Raw genomic sequence first — 22000 nt, 5'->3', positions numbered from 1 at the left:
GACACGTGGCAAAGTAGGCAATGAATTAAAATGCTTTAGGATTAACAAGTGGCAAGTGCATGTCCTGGGACTGTGAGAGCAGCTGTCTCTGTCCTGTCAGAACCACACATCTGCTTTATTCCCTGCTGTTCCCGTGGAATCTTGACAGACTCCCCCGTCCCTCCTTTCCAGTAGAAACATTTGCTATGGACAACTGCGTTACCTTCCCAGACAATTTTTTTTTATTTTTTTATTTCAGCAATATATTGAATTGCATGACTAAAACTTGGGAGCGATACGATACGTCAGTGTCAGATAATTACATTTAATTAATTAATAGAAAACTTTTTATATACTTACCATTGAAACAAGCTAACCTAGCTACCCTTTATTTAATCCGCTTGCAGAGCTCAGTTTAATGCCCCTCCTGATAAAGTAGCCGTCTTAGCTTGGCTCCAGCAACAGCTGACATTAAATGTCATTGAACTTGTTTTCTATTAAATGTCATGATTGGGAATCTATTCCACATGAACATGGTTCTATTGAGTGAAATGTTAAATGCCAGGGTAGAGGAGAGAGAGATAGAAGGAGCTGATTGAAAAGCGAACGTGCTGGGAGAGCACAGAGCAGCACTGTGTGTTTTGTGACCCCGGTGAGATTCAGGACCTCTCAGACTGCCTGCTCACTGAAAGGGTTTCTTGTGCAGGGCTGACATTTCACATGTTCATCTTACTAATACTACAGTGGTGGGGGAGAGAGGGCTGGCTGTCCTCAGCTTCTCACAGCTATCAAACCCACGCAGATTTATCTGTATGGAATTGGAATGACTTCCTATAACATTTAAATACTTATAAAATGAAAACGAGTCACTATGAACATAACATAAAGCATGCATATATATATATATATATAGCCTGCCTGTTACCCAGTGTACAAGTACACATTATGTCTGATGATAATTGACCTTTTGATTTCCCAGGCAGGCTTGTGATTGATAGATTAAAGAGCGAATGAACAGTGCTTGTTATGTAGTCCTTTCAGGACCTCCTTGAAACCTTTCTGTTGCAGTACATCGTTTTCCCCAAAGTGGCCTCTAATTGTTTCATTGGAGATCCCCAGTGTGTCAGATGGCACTAGTGTGGGGTTTAGTGAGACTCCCCAGTAGCGAATGATTGTGTTTCACAAAATCTCCGGTAGAGAATGAAATGTCATTCCACTTGCACAGGTTAATCCTGCCTGAAAAAGCTGCAGCAATTCATGCTGTTTGAGACCTTTAGAATGCTGTGTCCAATTCAGGTCACCACAGTACAAGAGAGACATTATTACACTTCACAAGTAATGGTGGAGAACATATCAGGGTCACAAGAAGCAATTTGCAAAGATATTGGGGTCACATAAGAAGTGATTGGAGAAGATAATGTACTAAAAGGTGGAGACGTTGAATGGCTTATATCCGGGTGCTTTTTATATATACAGTGCCGTGAAAAAGTATTTGCCCCGTCTGATTTTCTGCATTTTTGCATATTTTTGACACTGAATGTTATTCAACAAAAACCTAATATTAGATAAAAGGGACCCCGAGTGAACAATTAACACAAAAATTTGATACATACTTAATTTATTTATTAAAGAAAGTTATGCAACACCCAGTGCCCCTGTGTGAAAAAGTAATTGACCTTAGCTGAGGCGAGAGAGGTCTGCAGATCCCTGGATGTTGTTCTAGGGTTCTTTGTGACTTCCTGGACGATTTTACGCCTTGCTCTTGGAGAGATTTTGTCCAAAACTTTCTCCATTTGGACAATATGGCTCTGACTATGCTTTGGGGGAGCCCCAGAGCCTTAGAAATTGATTTGTAATAGTTTCCAGACTGATAGGCAACAACAACTTTTTTCCGGAGGTCTTCAGGAATTTCTTTTGTTCGTGGCATGATGTGCCTCTAGAACCTGTGTGCTGACAACTTCACTCTGATGGTAAGGGCCAAAGTTATTCAGATTTATATTGGGCAGGGCTGGCCCAAATCAGGCCTGGTTGTTAACCAAAGTACTCCAACAGCTGACCCTAATTATCCCTTTAATTGGGTTGAGTTAACTAGGGGGGGGCAATAACTTTTTCACACCTGAAGATTGCATGTTTGATTACCTTGCACTTTGGTGCCATTTTTTTCTCTCAGACTCCCTCTATATACTACTACAACCCACAAAAAAATCTGACCAAATACAATGTGAAAAATGCAGAAAATCAGACAGGGGCAAATACTTTTTCACGGCACTGTATGTATATATATATATATATATATATATATAATTTGGACAGTTGTATTTTATATAAAGCCCAGCAAGTAAATAGTTCTGCTTAGCAAGTCATCATGGAACTATAGTGCAATGTTTTTAGCGGTAAGTTCCCATTCCATGTCAATGAATGTGTTGCCAGCTGTCAGAATGTTTAACAAGACGCACACAGTTTCAATGAAGGTACTGTATGCAGCACTGCTGATAAATCAGCTGCAGAGGAGTCGTTTATAGAAGTTAACAGGACGATATAAAAATTAACTCAGAAGATATGCTACACATCATACGGTTTTATTAATGTTTGTTTTTTGCTTTTTTTGTGCTAGCATGATAAATGTTAATTTCACATAGCAATGTAACCTTACCAAGAAATAGAAATATTTTGACATATGCTATTTAGAGAGACCCACTTTAGGTTTTGGGGACAAAAAAAGCACTTTTTTTTTTTTCTTTTTCAAAATTTGGAATCTTCAATTATTTTACTCCTGATTTTCTCCCAATTTGGAATGCCCAATTAATTATTCAACCCGGCTCACCACTGCAACCGCTGCACTATCTCGGGAGAGACGAAGACGAGCACTCGCGTCCTCAGAAAGCCATCCGCTTTTTTTCACACAACAAGCCTGCCGTGAAGCCATTACAGAACTACAGCGTCGGAGGACCACGCAGTTCTGAATGGCACAAAAGCAGGCCTGCAGGCGCCCGGCCAGCCACAGGGGTCGCTGGTGCGCGGTGAGCCAAGGACTCCCCAGCCGACTTGAACCCTCCCCGCCAAGGGCAGCGCATGGCCAATTGTGCGCCGCCCCTGGGAACTCCCGTCCACGGTCGGCAGTGGCATAGACATGATTCGAATCCGTGATCTCCAGGCTATAGGGCGCATACTGCACTCTGCGCGGAGTGCCTTTTACTGGTTGCGCCACTCGGGAGCCCCACTTTTAGTTTCTTAAATATTCTGTCCTTTTTTGTGTTTTATTTTGTTTATTTATTTATTTATTGTTTGTTTGAGTATCTATTGTTCTTGTCGATCATTGTTTGAAGGCTTTTCTTTGCTATTTTAATTTCCATTATTCTTTGTTTCCTTATTTTCTCTTCCCTCTCTCTCTCTTTCTGTATAAAGGAGTGCATCACAGTCAGCCTAGAGTTAAGAAAGCCAGGCACTTTCTCCTTCCTTTCATCTTCTGTTCTCATCAGTCTCCACCCAAGGGTACTGCACTGACATTCACACGGTCGCCTTGCAGCCTACCTGACTAATGTGATGTAGCGCCCACTACAGCCAGTGCTCTGTCTGCCTAACACTTTTCTATTCAAGTAGATTCAATGAATATTCAGCTCTGGGGAGTGCAAAGTCATAGTGCTCGAATAAAAGGGAGGCCAGTTGTTTTTATAGAAAGTACAGAGAGTCATTTAAAAAAAAATAGATTTTTAAATCAGTTGATTCCTTTTTTTATATAATAATAATAATAATAATAATAATAATAATAATAATAATAATAATAATAATAATAATAATAATAATATCATCCTGTAGAGATCGCCATACTTGAATTTTAAAGTAGAAATTTTAGAGTACGGAGCACTTGTCCCAGATTGCTAGAGAAGAGAACTGTGCAGGATCCCAGTGGGTGAGCTACATTGTAACAATGCATGGTAATCAGCCTCAGTATGAGTGCATCCAGCTTGAAGTGGAATGAATACATTCTCTACCTTCCATGGAAAGAGAATCACTATTATATACAGGGCTCTCCTTTCCTACCTGTATCTCTTTCTGTCTATTTTTTTCATGGAATCGTGCTCTCTGTCTCACAAACTACTGTAAAGGATATAGATTCTTATATGGAGAACCCTCATATAGTAGTCAGATTCCATTTAAAGGAAATTCATACCTGCGGTCAAACTGCAATAACCTTTTTCAAGGTCTTTTGTAGCTGTTGATTTAATAATGCCATTTCTCTCCATAATCCCTCATTTACCACACTGCTGCATCAGAAACCCTGTCATTTTATACCGAGCATTTTGAATGTACCCTAAAAGCTTACCTGCCACGGTTACCTGTTGAAGAAGGAAATGCCCCCGTGCTGCCAGTCTCATTGCCAGCAGCGCACAGTAAACATTGCCTTAAAGGAAGGAAGTTCTCAGTAGATGTGTCTGGTGCCATTTCCATTGTGTTCTGTGTTTGTCTTCAAAGCGCGGTCCTGCTGAGAATAGCAGGTGCTCTATAGCAGAAAGGCCTGTGATGGTTCTTGCACTTCTGATTAGTAAGGCTGTCTGGTAACAATTTCTTTTCACCCCATAATATTGATCTTGAAGGAGAACCACTATAGAGGAACAATTTAAAAAGGAGAAGAAAAGCAAGAGGATTGGCTTAATGGACAAAGTGATCTAGAAATAAGCCCAACAATAAGAGTTCAAATGGAATTACAATGGTGCTGGAAAACTGCCCATAAATACATTAATTGTATTTTATTTTGTTAGATACTGGTCACTTCTTTTTTTAAGCATTCAATACATAAGTGAATGTAAAAAAAAAAAAAAAAAAGTATCAGGTCTAGTACTGACCTCACTGCAGACTGGCGTGCATGTGTCACTGCACTCGTACCTGCATTGCTTGGGTGGTGTTAATTAAGGAGGCTTTGACCTTGTGGCGTGCCAGCCAGTCTGAGTGTGTGTGTGTGTGCTCATTTTAAGGAGGCAACATCACCCCAAGTTTAAGTCATTTAAAAATGTTAAATTAAAGCGATACATGAACTGATTGAGGTCACAGTTATCTCTGTATGTACTTTACTGTATATTAAATTGTGCCAGGCGTAAATACAGATTTGATTAGTCCAGAGGGTGTCGAGCATGTGTGGTCATGGTTAACCTGGAGAGGGTGTCGAGCATGTGCGGTCGTGGTTAACCTGGAGAGGGTGTCGAGCATGTGCGGTCGTGGTTAACCTGGAGAGGGTGTCGAGCATGTGCGGTCGTGGTTAACCTGGAGAGGGTGTCGAGCATGTGCGGTCGTGGTTAACCTGGAGAGGGTGTCGAGCATGTGCGGTCGTGGTTAACCTGGAGAGGGTGTCGAGCATGTGCGGTCGTGGTTAACCTGGAGAGGGTGTCGAGCATGTGCGGTCGTGGTTAACCTGGAGAGGGTGTCGAGCATGTGCGGTCGTGGTTAACCTGGAGAGGGTGTCGAGCATGTGCGGTCGTGGTTAACCTGGAGAGGATGTCGAGCATGTGCGGTCGTGGTTAACCTGGAGAGGGTGTCGAGCATGTGCGGTCGTGGTTAACCTGGAGAGGGTGTCGAGCATGTGCGGTCGTGGTTAACCTGGAGAGGGTGTCGAGCATGTGCGGTCGTGGTTAACCTGGAGAGGGTGTCGAGCATGTGCGGTCGTGGTTAACCTGGAGAGGGTGTCGAGCATGTGCGGTCGTGGTTAACCTGGAGAGGGTGTCGAGCATGTGCGGTCGTGGTTAACCTGGAGAGGATGTCGAGCATGTGCGGTCGTGGTTAACCTGGAGAGGGTGTCGAGCATGTGCGGTCGTGGTTAACCTGGAGAGGGTGTCGAGCATGTGCGGTCGTGGTTAACCTGGAGAGGGTGTCGAGCATGTGCGGTCGTGGTTAACCTGGAGAGGGTGTCGAGCATGTGCGGTCGTGGTTAACCTGGAGAGGGTGTCGAGCATGTGCGGTCGTGGTTAACCTGGAGAGGATGTCGAGCATGTGCGGTCGTGGTTAACCTGGAGAGGGTGTCGAGCATGTGCGGTCGTGGTTAACCTGGAGAGGGTGTCGAGCATGTGCGGTCGTGGTTAACCTGGAGAGGGTGTCGAGCATGTGCGGTCGTGGTTAACCTGGAGAGCATACCAGCATCAGCAGGGATTCATCTCAATTACAAATAGAAACGTACAGCATACCATTATTTGGGTTTTACATGATTCCTGTGTAAATGTATAAAGTGAATTAAATTGAAAACCCCACAGTGTCACCAGAACAGCTGTTTCAATAGTAATGTCTAATCTAAACAGTTCGTTTAAGAACTTTGAACTCCCCTTCTTCAGGAGGTAATACAGCACACCCTGGTCTCCTAATGCCTGTCAAACTGCTTTGTGTATTCTTTAACGGCTGCATTGAGATGCCTACGTTCCCACTCCTCGCTTTTTAACTTTTAACATTAAGAGCGGTAACCATGAATACAGATAAGCTAAATTTAATCCTCAGACTAGTGCTGGCACACAAGGGTGGCTAAGGGACCTTTCATCTCTTACTACATATTCGTCCTTTTCTATGTTAAATAGTGTTTGGAATAAAATGAGGGTGCTGTGAAATCTTAATTCAACCATTTAATGGGGAATTAAAGGTCAATATTATTAGAAATATTAGATTTTTTTTGTTTAAGAACGTTGTGATTTAACCTTGTACAGGCACTACTTTAAGGGTTAAATTACTTTCTAATTGACTGTTAAAATTTGCTAATTGTATTTTAAAACTTTGATTATGTAACACTGTATTTTTTCCCCTTTTTTCTTGTTCTCTCTCTCTTTCTCTCGCTTCTTTCTGCATGCTTCCTGGATCTGCAGATGAAATTAGTGGGGACGGTAATGTTTTGTGTTTTTAAATACCTTGTGTAACTTTCCACTCTGCTACTAACATGCTGATTCTGGGTGGTGTGATTGTATCTTATAAACCTAATGTCTGTGTTGAGTCTGGTGTTGTAGAGATGGTGGTGGTTTATCTCAGTTACTAGACTTTGCTGTCGTGATGTTTCTTAACCCTTTCAGTCCTGAATTAATTTTGTAATGCAGAAGAAGGAACTCCTCCTTTATTGAGTATACGTGAGAACATTTATTTTTTTGACATATATTTCTGCACTACCTCAAACTGGGACTTAGGAGGTCTGTGAGGTTCCAACGTGATTTCTGACCGCATGTTGGGCCCGCAAGGACTGAAAGGGCTAAACCATCTTTAATGTTTTGTGTTTCCTGTTTGTGTACTGTAATTGTTTCACTACCCTATGATCCCAGGAAACCTTACCATATATGACTTTTTAGGGTTACATGTCACTATATGAAAGAAGCACACACATGGATGGAACTAAGACCTACCTCATAGCACTTACACCCATTCCAGCTGGGTTTGCCACAGTGTACAGGTAACAGGCGTAAAGTCAGTAATGTAGCAAGCTTCTAAGCAATGGGAGTCTTATTTCCATCCCTGACACATTATGGTAAAGGTGTATTTGTGGGTTTTTTATTCATTTTTAGGATTCAGTGAGCAACTTTCTCATACATTTTTCAAATGTCTGATAGCAGTCTAATGATGAATGCAGAGACGTTAAACACTGCAGTCATGAGAAAAGCAGTGGTTAGTTACTGAGGAGAGCCAAAGAGTGTCTTCTGAGAGTCCTCACGCTTTTGCTTGTCTTCTAGAACCAAACACTGATTTTACTGTGACAGTGAAATGTGTTTTCAACGTTCATGTGACAGTTTGTCAGAAAAGCCTGCTGATCTGTTTTGTGTTCAGTAATTGCTATGAAAAACATACCATTAAAAAAAATACATGTTAATAATAGACATACAAGTAATTTATATTAGGAAATATTACCTGTAATATTTAATTTGCTTTATTTCCTTTACATAAAGAGCAACTCAAATGACTTTCATTAGCACTTAACTACACTGAACAAAAATATAAACGCAACATGTAAAGTATTGGTCCCATGTTTCATGAGCTGAAATAAAAGATCCCAGAAATTTTCCATACGCACAAAAAGCTTATTTCTCTCAAATTTTGCACACAAATTTCTCCTTTGCCAAGATAATCCATCCACCTGACAGGTGTGGCATATCAAGAAGCTGATTAAACAGCATGATCATTACACAGGTGCACCTTCTGCTGGGGACAATAAAAGGCCACAAAAAATGTGCAGTTTTGTCACACAACACAATGCCACAGATCTCAAGTTTTGAGGGAGCGTGCAATTGGCATGCTGACTGCAGGAATGTCCACCAGAGCTGTTGCCAGAGAATTGAATGTTCATTTCTCTACCATAAGCCGCCTCCAACGTCATTTTAGAGAATTTGGCAGTATGTCAAACCGGCCTCACAACCGCAGACCACGTGTAACCACGCCAGCCCAGGACCTCCACATCCGGCTTCTTCACCTGCGGGATCGTCTGAGACCAGCCACTCGGACAGCTGATGAAACTGTGGGTTTGCACAACCGAAGAATTTCTGCACAAACTGTCAGAAACCGTCTCGGGGAAGCTCATCTGCGTGCTCGTCGTCCTCACCAGGGTCTGACCTGACTGCAGTTCGGCGTCATAACTGACTTCATTGGGCAAATGCTCACCTTCGATGGCCACTGGCATGCTGGAGAAGTGTGCTCTTCACGGATGAATCCCGGTTTCAACTGTACCGGGCAGATGGCAGACAGCATGTATGGCGTCTTGTGGGCGAGCGGTTTGCTGATGTCAACATTGTGAACAGAGTGCCCCGTGGTGGCGGTGGGGTTATGGTATGGGCAGGCATAAGCTACGGACAACAAACACAATTGCATTTTATCGATGGCAACTTGAATGCACACAGATACCGTGACGAGATCCTGAGGCCCATTGTCGTGCCATTCATCCGCCGCCATCACCTCATGTTTCAGCATGATAATGCACGGCCCCATGTCGCAAGGATCTGTACACAATTCCTGGAAGCTGAAAATGTCCCAGTTCTTCCATGGCCTGCATACTCACCAGACATGTCACCCATTGAGCATGTTTGGGATGCTCTGGATCGACGTGTACGACAGCGTGTTCCAGTTCCCGTCAATATCCAGCAACTTCGCACAGCCATTGAAGAGGAGTGGGACAACATTCCACAGGCCACAATCAACAGCCTGATCAACTCTCTGCGAAGGAGATGTGTCGCGCTGCATGAGGCAAATGGTGGTCACACCAGATACTGACTGGTTTTCTGATCCACGCCCCTACCTTTTTTTTTAAGGTATCTGTGACTTTCATATGCATATCTGTATTCCGAGTCATGTGAAATCCATAGGTTAGGGCCTAATGAATTTATTTCAATTGACTGATTTCCTTATATAAACTGTAACTCAGTAAAATCTTTGAAATTGTTGCATGTTGCGTTTATATTTTTGTTCAGTGTACAAGGGTTAATAACTTCCCTACAAGTCGAACATCCTGTTTTCTTTCCAATGCCATACAAATAATGTTCAACAGTGATCACTTGAATGTATGTTTTAATTTTTCATTGTTTAAAGATAATAGCCAATGGATTAGGTGGGGGGGGGGGGGGGGCTTTTACAGCTGCTCCTGTCGTTTTTAAAGTTATCTCATCTACAATGAGGACTAAAACGGCTTTAAAAAAAAAAAGACAAGACAAATAAATCGGTAGGGCTTCACCCTTAAATGTTCGCTCTAGTTGCTGTAACATTTTCCCAGAAACAGTGCTAGTAGATAAGGTGACAATGTTTTTCCTAAAAAAAAAAAAAGTGTTTATGTTCTCTGATTGGACGGAAGCATTTGCACAGCACATGAGCAGTCTGTACAGGATGGGGGGGTGGTGGGGTTGGTGGCTGACTCACATTGTTTTAGTATGATTTTCTACATGGACAGAAACATGAGGAAGCTTTAACTTACGATTGCTTTTGTTTGGCTTGAATATGCATGTGTCAGATTTATTGAAAGCTGCTTAAGAACTTCACACAAGCTAACAAGCTCATTCTCCTTGCAGAGACGGACGACTATGCAGAAATTATAGACGAAGAGGACACATACACCATGCCCTCGAGTAAGTACGTCAGTAACAGCAAGGCACTGCTGGGGTCGGGAGGAGGAGGAGGAGGAGGGAGGTTGCAGTGTGTTTTTAATGGGTTTCAAAGCAGTCATCTGGACACCAGATTCCTTTGCACAAACAGATGTTTGATCTCAGTCTACTTTTAAACACAGACTTAAGCCTTCCAAACTGTACAGTATGTACTTCTTAAATGTTTTCCCCACAGCCTTTTGAAAGTATTAAAATAAGTTCTGATAGCAGTTTGGTTATTGACGATGATGTTGCATGTGTGTTCAGGACAGGGTTGGCTGATTTTAAATCAAGTCAATTTAAATCACGATTTAAATCACCTGATTTAAAAAAAAATCATTGATTTAAATCATTTTTTTATTTACTACCTATTTTATATAGTTTCTCAAGGAAAAGACATGAAAAGTATGTTTTAAAAACCCAAACATCTTAAACTCTTGCTGTCTATAAACTAAAACTCTTAGGTCTGTATTCTGATCACAGCACAAATGTGAGTGCAAGTGTGAATGGCGCTTGCCCCTGATTCTGTGGCGCATAAATGGAGTGAAGATGTAAACAAAAATACTGCACTGAAATGGTATTCTGAAGACGTGTCTTGCCCCGTTATAGCGCACCTGCCCCATCATTAACATATTCGCTGAAGCGATTCTGATGACAGTGCAGTGGGGTCCCAAATAGACAATTGAGCTCTGTGTTAAGACCCACTGAAACCAGGTTTATTTACTTTTAACAATTGAACACACTGTAAAAAGCAAAGCAGTCCTAAGTAACAACTGTGTGTGTTTGGAGTGACACATAACGAGGAAATCAAAGAAAGAAAAGTAAAAGAAAAGAATGACTGGGATGAGTGAGGGGGGGGGGGGGGGGTTCTCTGGTGTACTCCATCGCTAAATTCTTGTAGTTCACATTTAGAGGATGCCACAATGAAAAATAATTTGCTTTATTATGTATTCATTTAAGTAATTTAGTGTGTAATTATTCACAAACCACCATTTCCAACATCCTTATATTTACAGTTTGGAGGTACTGTAGAGCTACAGCTACAGTACTGCAAAAAAAATTCCACAATTTAAAAAAAAAAAAAAATCGTCAACCGTGTTTCAGGGGTTCGTTTGCTTGATTAGTCATTGCTCTCTCTTATATGAAGTGGTCTTGGTAGATTTGTTTTTTAAACCCCTGTTTTGGAATGTGTACGTTTTTAGGTTAATTTAGTAGTGTGTGTGCTTTAATAGCATTGGTAATGCATGGGCAAAGGAGTGTGAATGCTTCTTTTTAGTTACAATTAAAGGTTTCATAGTTAATATATAGAGAGGCACCCACTCCAACATCAAGAGTATATTTGTTTAAAAAAAAAAAAAAACTATAAAAGAAAAGAATGATGTATAACTATAACAAATATTTCAGAATGAGACATAGACCTTACTGTTTGCAAGGGTGTCATGACATAAGATAACAAGAAAAATACCCTATCTTCATGATTTTTTCTACCGTATTGAAAATGACAAACACACAGTTCTGGTGGGAATAAGTAATTAACAGGGTCCATTGGGATTCTTATTAAAGAGGTTTCTATTTTAACATACAGCACACTTCCTTCAAGGGACTTGACTCTTAGCATTTCATTCGTCGGGGACTCTCTCTACTGACACCAATGTGCTGCAAATCAAATTGGGAAATTAGTATCTAAAAATAGAACTAGGCGTTTCCAGTTTCATTTGAAGGTGTTTCTTTTGTATATTCAACATTGCTCCCCAGACATGTTGTCTCAGAGTTACTAAATCTTAATGATCACGTTTTCAGATAAGCCTAGTGTATAAAGTGTCTTGCCATTGTGCTAAGAATCTTAACCCAGGCACATCTTGTACAGTCGGTGTAACCCACAATCTGATGTTTACTAAAAGACAGCTTTTTGATTTCTCTCTCCAATAACTGCCCTGCAGAAAGCTGTGGATTAGAAGAAGGTAATGGGTTCTTGTTTTCCTTGGTGTTCAGTGTTCATGCTTGCTGTCTGTGGAACGGAGTGTGCTTGTGTGTGTTGTATTTATTATTTAATCCATACCTTTTGGATTTGATTTGTTTTTTTGCTCATCACCCAAGTCGCCCCCTTGTGGTTTGTGTTCTGCATCTTTGTAGAAGTTCTGTGTTACTGGCTGCACCAGGCTGAAAGGGTTAAACATTTTAAAAAAAGAATGTACTTAGTTGCTGCCTGCTCCATTGTACATATTGATGCATTCACTGCAAGAAGCTGGTATGAAGCGGATACAGGTGTGCAAAACTGATTTATACCCAAGTGCGTGTGCATGGAACTGTCAAAACAACCACGGTTATGTTGAGAAAGATGTTGCAGGAATGCTTACAACACAGCAGGCAGCAATGGTAAGCATTGTGCTTTGTTGTAAAGATGTACTGTCCAGTAACAATTTATAGAGGAACTGCACTTTTGACAACAGTAATTAACACTATCACATGAAGACTGGAATAAAATTGGTTACCGGAAAGGCTGTTGAACATTAACTGGGGGATGCATTTTGTTAAATAACTGGTTCAAATTATTATTATTATTTGTTTATTTACCAGACGCCTTTATCCAAGGCGACTTACAGAGACTAGGGTGTGTGAACTATGCATCAGCTGCAGAGTTACTTACAACTACGTCTCACCCAAAAGACGGAGCACAAGGAGGTTAAGTGACTTGCTCAGGGTCACACAATGAGTCAGTGGCTGAGGTGGGATTTGAACTGGAGACTTCCTGGTTACAAGCCCATTTCTTTAACCACTGGACCACACAGCCTCCTACTACAAATCCGTGGTCCAACAATAAGTCAAATAATAAGGCCAACCATGTTCAATGTGTACTACAGTCCTCTCTCAACTCCAATATTATGACGGTACTGAATTTTAGGATTGACATTTTATAATAATAATAATAATTAATAATAATAATAATAAATAATAATGATATATGTATGAACATAATTTAGATATTTTATTTAGCATCATGTAATCAAAGAAACTACAAAAGGATATTGGATATCGGAAGCCATAATAGAACATAAGAACATCAGAAAGTTTCCAAACGAGAGGCGGCCCCATTCAGCCCATCTTGCTCGTTTGGTTGTTAGTAGCTTATTGATCCCAGAATCTCATCAAGCAGCTTCTTGAAGGATCCCAGGGTGTCAGCTTCAACAACATATTGGGACAGTATTTCATATTACATTTTGAAATTCCATTCTTGTCAGTTTTTCATTAAGTATATGGAATACTACAAAGCGGTATGTAATTTAATATGTTAACGTAACATTATTCAGCAGGTTTCATTCTACCTTATGAAGCAAAATTAGGTAATTCTGTAATGCGAAATGTGCAACACTTTTGCCCATAGCTGTAGTTCTAGAATAAGAATCAATTTGATACCATATATTGTGATTTAAGTGGCTGCTTCATGTTACCGTTCCTGCAGTGTTGGTATTAATGAAACTGTTACAGGACGTTTTTTAAAGAAGCCAACAACATCATGAGTTTAAAGCTGTGTAAACGGGGCTCAGTGAATCATCTACACGTGCCCAGTCTCAGGCTGAGGTCAGCATGTTGCTCATTTTCCTGATAGTTCTAATACTTTCGTAGTTTAGAAGCATGCTGGTTTCCGTGCTCTTGTGTCCAATTGTCCCGGGGATTCAGAGTTGAAACTGGATGAAAACTGTAAGATGACTCTCTTTGGTACCAGATATTTACATTTACAGAACAATCAGTCTCTGTACAAAAGCCACAGATGCAAAGTTAAGAGATTTCAAGGTTGGTTGATGCAAATGGTTTGCAGCACATTTCCATTCATTCCAATGTTTTCTGATATAGTGCTGGAATTGTTTTATTGGAAATGCCTCTTTAAACCTTGCTGAAGTCATGTTTATGGTTCTGGATATGAGTCTGGTCGATGCCTAGGCAAATTACCTTTAGCGTTAAAGAGTTCCCTTTCAAGTACAAAATGTAACCATTACCGTATGGGTATTTACCTCCTAAAGACCCGAAACCAGAACAAGATGTATGAAAGCTGCTCGACGAGCCTGTGACGCAGTCATGGCCCCGCCCCCTGTGCTCACAGACTTCAATGTCATGTTTCCTTTCAAGACTGACCTGGCAGGAGAGCCTGGTGTCACATAAGTACTTGTTGCTTATGACTGTATAATCTTCGCTAATTATTGTGTTTTAAATAATTTATGCGATATTCCAATTACACTGTAAATTTTTTATTTCTTTTTAAATTATTAATTACACGGATATTGTGCAGCATGTTGTACAGCCTGTTGTGTGCCGCGTGAAGCCAGCGGCTTGTGTCGCTCTTCCCAGGGATCAAGCAACAGAAGTCGGCTGACTTTGTGCTCCCCAGGCTGCATAGCTCCTGCTGGACTTATATTAAATTCTCGTTTTAAATTACGAGACATTTATTTTGTGAACTGTAATTGTGTTATTACTGTTTTCTTTGGAGAAATATTTTTCTCCTGTTGCATTTTCTGTGTTTTTTATTTAACAGAAATACGCGCACAGCTGCTGGGTTTAGCTGTGCTGGACCGAGAAACGCACTTCGGTTGAGATTGCTTGCAGTCTCTCCCACAGTATCCTGCTGTCATTTTGGTGACTGCTTTTGCATCACCATTGCGAAGGCTGTTAGTACCTGTAACAAGCAGGCTTCCCTCAGTCTCGTGTGAGTATTGACTGAGTGGTTTTGCTGGTGGCTTATATAGGTGGGCATCCCCGTACATTGCTGCCCGCGGGAACTGTGAACCAGTAGACCTGTACCGTACCGGTACCGAGGTCACCGACCCACTCCATTCCCAACCCAGTACCGTACCGAACCAGGACGGAGGTTACCGCACCGGTATGGTGTCGTGTTTGTAACCGTACCGGTATCATACTGTACTCGTTCTTTTTGCTTTTAGCACCATACAAGACGTTTTCATTTATGTAATTTTTTAGTTACTGTTTTTTTGTTGATAAAGTATTCTCTCTTGAGTCTATGCGCAGGCCTGTCTGCAATGTGGTGCTCAGCACACATGCTGCAAGGGCAGCTGCTGGGCTCAACAGCACTGCGCAGGACAGAGATGTTCGGTTGTTACTGCTTTAAGCAATTTCAAACACAGTATATTGATGCCGTTTGGTGACAGCTTTTAACATTACCATGGGCTTCTGCACTAGCAACTTGTTACTGGGGTTCTTTATGGTAACGCACAAGACTGCCTCTTGGCTTAGCCTTGTAGCATTCCAGTCATTCTGCAATATTGCCCTTGCGACAGTTTTGGTACACTTACCCATGCGGTAATGGTTACGTTTCATACTTGAAAGGGAACATTAGGTTATTATCATAACCCTGGCTCCCTGAAATAGAAACCATTGATTGCAGCAGGCTTGAAGGAAAAATGATGCTGTGATCTGTGCGGGCAGTCCTTATATGCCCTCAGGGGCGGGCATGAGTGTGTGACAGACACTGCGTGCAGCCTTCTGTATCTATTCAGGTTCAGGGTCTTTAGTAGGTAAACACCCATTCGGTAGTGGTTACATTTCTATTTCAGGGAACCGGGGTTATGAGAATGATATAGCCCCATCCCCTACCTTCACATTACCCCCTTCAGTCTGTGGCCACAAATGTGTTCACTGCACACAGAAAAAAACAGGACTAGTGGTGTGTCCCCCCATTCTAAATCTGACTGCACAGCAAACTTCTGAGTGGCTTTTCCAAAGGCCCCCTGTTTGACAAATAAAATGTCCTGTCCTGGACTGCAAAGCAAAGGTGGAGGTGTTTCCAATACAATCTCAGGGCAGTGTGTATGGTCAGTATGTTTCCAATACAATCTCAGGGCAGTGTGCCTGGTCAGTATGTTTCCAATACAGTCTTAGGTCAGTGTACATGTGCAGTATGTTGCCTGTGAATACAATCTCAGGGCAGAGTGCATGGTCACTATGTTGCCTGTGAATACAATCTCAGGGCAGTGTGCCTGGTCAGTATGTTTCCAATACAATCTCAGGGCAGTGTGCATGGTCAGTATGTTGCCTGTGAATACAATCTCAGGGCAGTGTGCATGGTCACTATATTGCCTGGGACAGTTCTGTGCAGCTCACTATCCTTCGGTCTTGCTTTTGCAGCCAGGGACTATGAGATCCAGAGAGAGAGAATGGAGCTGGGCCGGTGTATTGGAGAGGGACAGTTTGGGGATGTGCACCAAGGCGTCTATATGAGTTCAGTAAGTAGACATTGTTGTGGGAGTAATGTCTGTCTGTTATTGTTGAGTTGCTATAGTTTATATCTAGTGTAATGTCTTACAGCTATATTGCAATTGCTTTTAAGTTCTTCACTTACGTATGCTTGTCCTGCTTGTTTCCCCCTGCCAGCATAGCAATCACAGATGCTGCATCTCCGAGGGCAATCTGGGGCTGTGTGGCGGAGTGTCCCGCCCCTATATGTATTTGTATTATTATTTGTATTATTGTTTGCGGAGCGGATAAAAGCGCCGCGTATTTGTTATTGTTTTTATATTTTAAAAACCTCGTGAGGATGCGTGGCTGATCAGCTACTGATTATTTAACTAGCTGACAGCCACGCATCCTTACCAAACGCGTGCAGACTGTGGTCGAGGGGTAATAAGATAATTAACAGCTAGTTAACCCCTCGGCCAGAGTATAAGAACCTGCAGCTGTCCGTGCTCGGAGGAGAGTGTACAGAGGAGAGTACGGGGAGTGGAGAGAGCTAGGAGAATAAGATAAACAACTGCTAAGCATCGTGCTGGGGTAAAACCAGCACGCTTATTTGTTTATTTCTATTTGTTTGGCCAACGTGCCCTTTTGTTTTGTAGTGTTTTGTTGTTTGTTTAAATCTTTTGTTTTGTTTATTGATTTAATAAATACACTGAGCGCCGTAGCGTTCAGCTACACCACCATCCATTTCATTGTTTCTGTTACTTCCCGGTCCGTGACGTCACCTCACACGCCACTCAACAACAGTGCTCGTTCACAGGCTGATTTTTCTTTTGTTTCTTTTTTTTGTTTTTCTATAGGAAGACCCTTCTATGTCAGTGGCTATTAAAACATGCAAAAACTGCACGTCTGATAGTGTAAGGGAGAAGTTCCTTCAGGAAGCTTGTAAGTACTGTTTGCTGTGTCTGTTCATATTTCAACTATTTAACACTCTGGAGTTCTAAACTTAGAAATACTAACAGAAACATAACAGATTCAATACAAACACATATTGAACACTGTTTCTCAGAGTTAAGCCTCTGTTTATATTGTAGATTAATGCAGTGTGTGTGTATTCTCCATTTGCAGATTTTCTAATTTTCAAATTTGCAGAAAGGCACTCCAACACATACTGGTTGACAAATCTTAGCTGAGCTATAGTTTAACCAACAAAGCAATTCAAAAAAGTTGAAATAAATAAATAAATAAAATCCAGTGCCACTAAAATAAAGTATTAACTATTGAAAGTTTACAGTAATTATCTTTCTTTTATCATTTTCATAAGTATTGCCCTGTAATTATGTGGGTCTTCTTTGTAATATAAGCACAGTTAATAAGCACAGTTTTTACTCTTGCTAGGCTGTCTAGCAAAAACAAATAATAATTACAGAGCTGTTAACTTAAATATATATACACACACACACACACACAGTGCATTCATCTACAATATAAAGACACATATATCTTTAGGCTTAAATCTGAGAGAAAGTGATATTTTTTGCCAGCCTCTCTGTTTGTATTATTAATCCTGGAACAGATGTATCTGTCCATTCTCTACCGTTTAAAAGGCACCTTTATGTTCAGGAAATATGCAGACAAGGTGGGACTGGTTGGCCAGTCTTTACAAAAATAAAGAAAGAAGTAGAAAGAATTTTGAATTTCTGTACAGAGTACAGACAAGGCTCTGTTTGAGCAAGATGGAGTGAGGCCTGAACCCTAGGGACTCCGTGCTGCTGCTTTCAAACACAGAACCAGCTGCTAATCAAATAGAAATCATACACCAACTTTTAGTATTGGTATTTGAACCCTTTCCTTGTATTTCAGTGTAAACAAATGGTGCTATGGTTTACAGTTAAAGCAGACTGCAAGTCCTGTCATCATCATAGAATGCTGTATCCCTGGAGCCAGCTCCTTCAGTAAACTGCCAATAATGAATCAATTGAGAGCCATTATTTCTGTTTTTGTCTGTCGTCGCACCCCCCCCCCCCCCCCCCCCCCCCCCTCCCTCCCTAGTGACTATGCGACAGTTTGATCATCCCCACATAGTCAAGCTAATTGGAGTGATAACAGAGAACCCAGTCTGGATCATCATGGAGCTCTGTACACTTGGGGAGGTAAAGGATTTATATTGCTTTCTATTTACAGTACTTGCTGTAGCCTAGCGCATTTACCCCTGGGGGTTCAGTCAATTTAACTTCAGTCATATTGCTTTCAGAAAAACTGAATTGGGTCTAACATAATAAAGTGAAATATTCTGATTCTCTATATTAGATTACACCACATTGAAAGTCTTGTCTGCATCGCTTCAGCTATAAGAATTACCTTTGGAGGGCAGAGTACAAACGTAAATAAATCTGGAATTATTTCTGTTGCTATTCACCCATCATGTAGCAAACAACCACAGCAATAATGTAGTTGTATCCAAAAAGAAACTAAATTATTAATTTAAACAAGGTTTTGATGAGACGTGTCTTGTCAGTATTATTTCTGTTACTGTATATTATAACAAGAAAATATCTCATTTACATCCAAGACATTCTTAGATACATTTTTTTATATTATACGATTACATTTTGTAGCTTCTGTTTCTTGACTTCATGCTTTTTTTTTTTTTTTTTCTTTGTTGATAGCTGCGGTCATTTTTGCAAGTAAGAAAATACAACCTGGACTTGGCCTCCCTGATTCTCTTTGCCTACCAGCTCAGCACAGCACTCGCTTACCTAGAAAGCAAACGATTTGTACACAGGTAAGAAAAACAGAGTCAACCGTGACTATGGATGTTTTGTTCCCACACATTTTTCAAGCTGTGAAACTTCCTTCCATTTGTGTTTCTGCTCAGGGATATTGCTGCTAGAAATGTCCTGGTGTCTTCCACAGACTGTGTGAAGCTCGGAGACTTCGGGCTCTCCAGGTATATGGAAGACAGCTCCTATTACAAAGGTACAAGTCACCTTTTTTTGCAGTGTACAGATTTCCCCTAGTGTGCTGCTTTTAATTTTTGGCTTTAACATTTATTTAACATTCTTGAAAAAAATGTCTAGATGACTTAAATGGGGCATGCAATTGAAAAACAAACCACTTAATCCTGGAGGCTACATTAGAACGTCCTGTCTAGAGGTCAAACTAATGCCTCCTCCTCAAAACAGAAAGGTTGTTTTTTAACTTTTATATTTTTGAGCCTGATTGCTAAATAAATGTAAAATATGCGCATGACTTAAAATAAAGTACACCCGTTATTTCATTGTATTCTAATAGAAATCACCCTTGCTTGAGCCAACATTTATAAAAATGAAATACCTAGCTCCACCTGTTGGTTTGAAAAGTTACTGTAGGCAGTGGCTTTAGGCCTGAGCAGCAGTAATGTAGAGAAGGACTTGCATGCACAGGCAACATTTTCCTTTAAGGATTTTGCAATACCTTTTTATATATATTTTATAGAGAGAGAGATATAGATAGACTGTGTGTGTGTAAACAGCTGAAAAAGGGCTTTTGCCCGAAATGTCCTGAAAAATAAAATATTTTTTAATCTTTTAAACTTTTTGTGTACATTTTTTAAAAAAACCTTTTCTTTCATGTGCCTTCAATATTGTACACTGCAGTTTTATATATATATACAGTGCTGTGAAAAAGTATTTGCCCCCCTGTCTGATTTTCTGCATTTTTGCACATTTTTCACATTGTATTTGGTCAGATTTTTTTGTTGGTTGTAGAAGTAAGAGGGAGTCTGAGAGAAAAAATGACACCAAAGTTTGGTGCTTCTTTCATTTGTTTGGTGTACAAGGTAATCAAACATGCAATCTTCAGGTGTGAAAAAGTTATTCCCCCCCCCCCCCCCCCCCCCCCCCAGTTAACTCAACCCAATTAAAGGGATAATTAGGGTCAGCTGTTTGAGTACTTTTGTTAACAACCAGGCCTGATTTGGGCCAGCCCTACTCAATATAAATCTGACTAACTTTGGCCCTTACCATCAGAGTGAAGTTGTCAGCACACAGGTTCTAGAGGCACATCATGCCACAAACAAAATAAATTCCTGAAGACCTCTGGAAAAAAATTGTTGATGCTTATCAGTCTGGAAAGGGTTACAAAGCCGTTTCTAAGGCTCTGGGGCTCCACCGAACCACAGTCAGAGCCATATTGTCCAAATGGAGAAAGTTTGGGACAGTAGTGAATCTTCTCAGGAGTGGTGCACCTGCCAAAATCTCTCCAAGAGCAAGGCGTAAAATCGTCCAGGAAGTCACAAAGAACCCTAGAACAACATCCAGGGATCTGCAGACCTCTCTCGCCTCGGCTAATTACTCCACCATCAGAAAGAAACTGGGCAAAAATGGGATTCGTGGCAGAGTAGCAAGGCGGAAACCATTGCTCACTAAGAAGAACATGAATGCTCATCTCAAGTTTGCCAAAAAGCACCTGGATGATCCTCAAGAGTTCTGGAACAATGTTGTATGGACAGATGAGTCAAAAGTGGAACTTTTTGGCCGACATGGGCCCCGTTATGTGTGGCGAAAACCAAACACTGCATTCCACAGTAAGAACCTCATACCAGCGGTGAAGCATGGTGGTGGTAGTGTCATGGTTTGGGGATGCTTTGCTGCATCAGGACCTGGACGCCTTGCCATCATTGAAGGAACCATGAATTCTGCTCTGTATCAGAGAATTCTACAGGAGAATGTCAGGCTATCCGTCCGTGAGCTGAAGCTGAAGTGCAGCTGGGTCATGCAGCAAGACAATGATCCGAAACACACAAGCAAGTCTACATCAGAATGGTTGAAAAACAAGAAATTTAAAGTTTTGGAATGGCCTAGTCAAAGTCCAGACCTAAACCCCATTGAGATGTTGTGGCAGGACCTGAATCGAGCAGTTCATGCTCGAAAACCCACAAATGTCACTGAGTTGAAGCAGTTCTGCATGGAGGAGTGGGACAAAATTCCTCCATGGCGCTGTGAGAGACTAATCAATAACTACAGGAAGCGTTTGGTTGCAGTTATTGCTGCTAAAGGTGGCGTAACCAGTTATTGAGTCTAAGGGGGCGATTACTTTTTCACACGGGGGCATTGGGTGTTGCATAACTTTCTTTAATAAATAAATAAAATATGTATCACATTTTTGTGTTAGTTGTTCACTCAGGGTCCATTTTATCTAATATTAGGTTTTGGTTGAAGATCTGATAATATTCAGTGTCAAAAATATGCTAAAATGCAGAAAATCAGACAGGGGGCAAATACTTTTTCATGGCACTGTATCTATATATACAGTACTGTGCAAAAGTTTTAGGTGTGAAAAAATGCTGTAAAGTAAGAATGCTTTCAAAAATAGACATGTTAATAGTTTATATTTATCAATTAACTAAATGCAAAGTGAGTGAACAGAAGAAAAATCTACATCAAATCAATATTTGGTGTGACCACCCTTTGCCTTCAAAACAGCATCAATTCTTCTAGGTACACTTGCACAAAGTCAGGGATTTTGTAGGCATATAGTCAGGTGGATGATTAAACAATTATACCAAACAGGTGCTAATGATCATCAATTCAATATGTAGGTTGAAACACAATCATGAACTGAAACAGAAACAGCTGTGTAGGAGGAATAAAACTGGGTGAGGAACAGCCAAACTCAGCTAACAAGGTGAGGTTGCTGAAGACAGTTTACTGTCAAAAGTCATACACCATGGCAAGACTGAGCACAGCAACAAGACACAAGGTAGTTATACTGCATCAGCAAGG

The 22000-nt window shown here is 41.0% G+C and overlaps 1 protein-coding gene across 15 annotated transcripts in view; it reads left to right on the top strand.

Annotated features, from left to right (window-relative positions):
* The window catches only part of LOC117435256 (focal adhesion kinase 1), a 182364-nt gene that overhangs the window by 129434 nt on the left and 30930 nt on the right, over positions 1-22000 (top strand). For 9 of the 15 annotated variants that reach the window (XM_059010376.1, XM_059010352.1, XM_059010343.1 and 6 more), the window contains 8 exons: positions 6816-6833; positions 9981-10037; positions 11993-12013; positions 16188-16285; positions 17096-17180; positions 18288-18388; positions 18905-19020; positions 19114-19214. In XM_059010376.1, coding sequence (XP_058866359.1) covers positions 6816-6833; positions 9981-10037; positions 11993-12013; positions 16188-16285; positions 17096-17180; positions 18288-18388; positions 18905-19020; positions 19114-19214 — 597 coding nt within the window. The remainder of the gene's footprint in view (positions 1-6815; positions 6834-9980; positions 10038-11992; positions 12014-16187; positions 16286-17095; positions 17181-18287; positions 18389-18904; positions 19021-19113; positions 19215-22000) is intronic. The other 6 variants (XM_059010362.1, XM_059010409.1, XM_059010372.1 and 3 more) reach the window with 3 other exon arrangements.

Source organism: Acipenser ruthenus, chromosome 3 (assembly GCF_902713425.1).
Source record: "Acipenser ruthenus chromosome 3, fAciRut3.2 maternal haplotype, whole genome shotgun sequence".
NCBI lineage: Eukaryota > Metazoa > Chordata > Actinopteri > Acipenseriformes > Acipenseridae > Acipenser > Acipenser ruthenus.
Note: the sequence above shows the minus strand (reverse complement) of the source record. Positions and strands in the feature narration are given on the sequence as shown.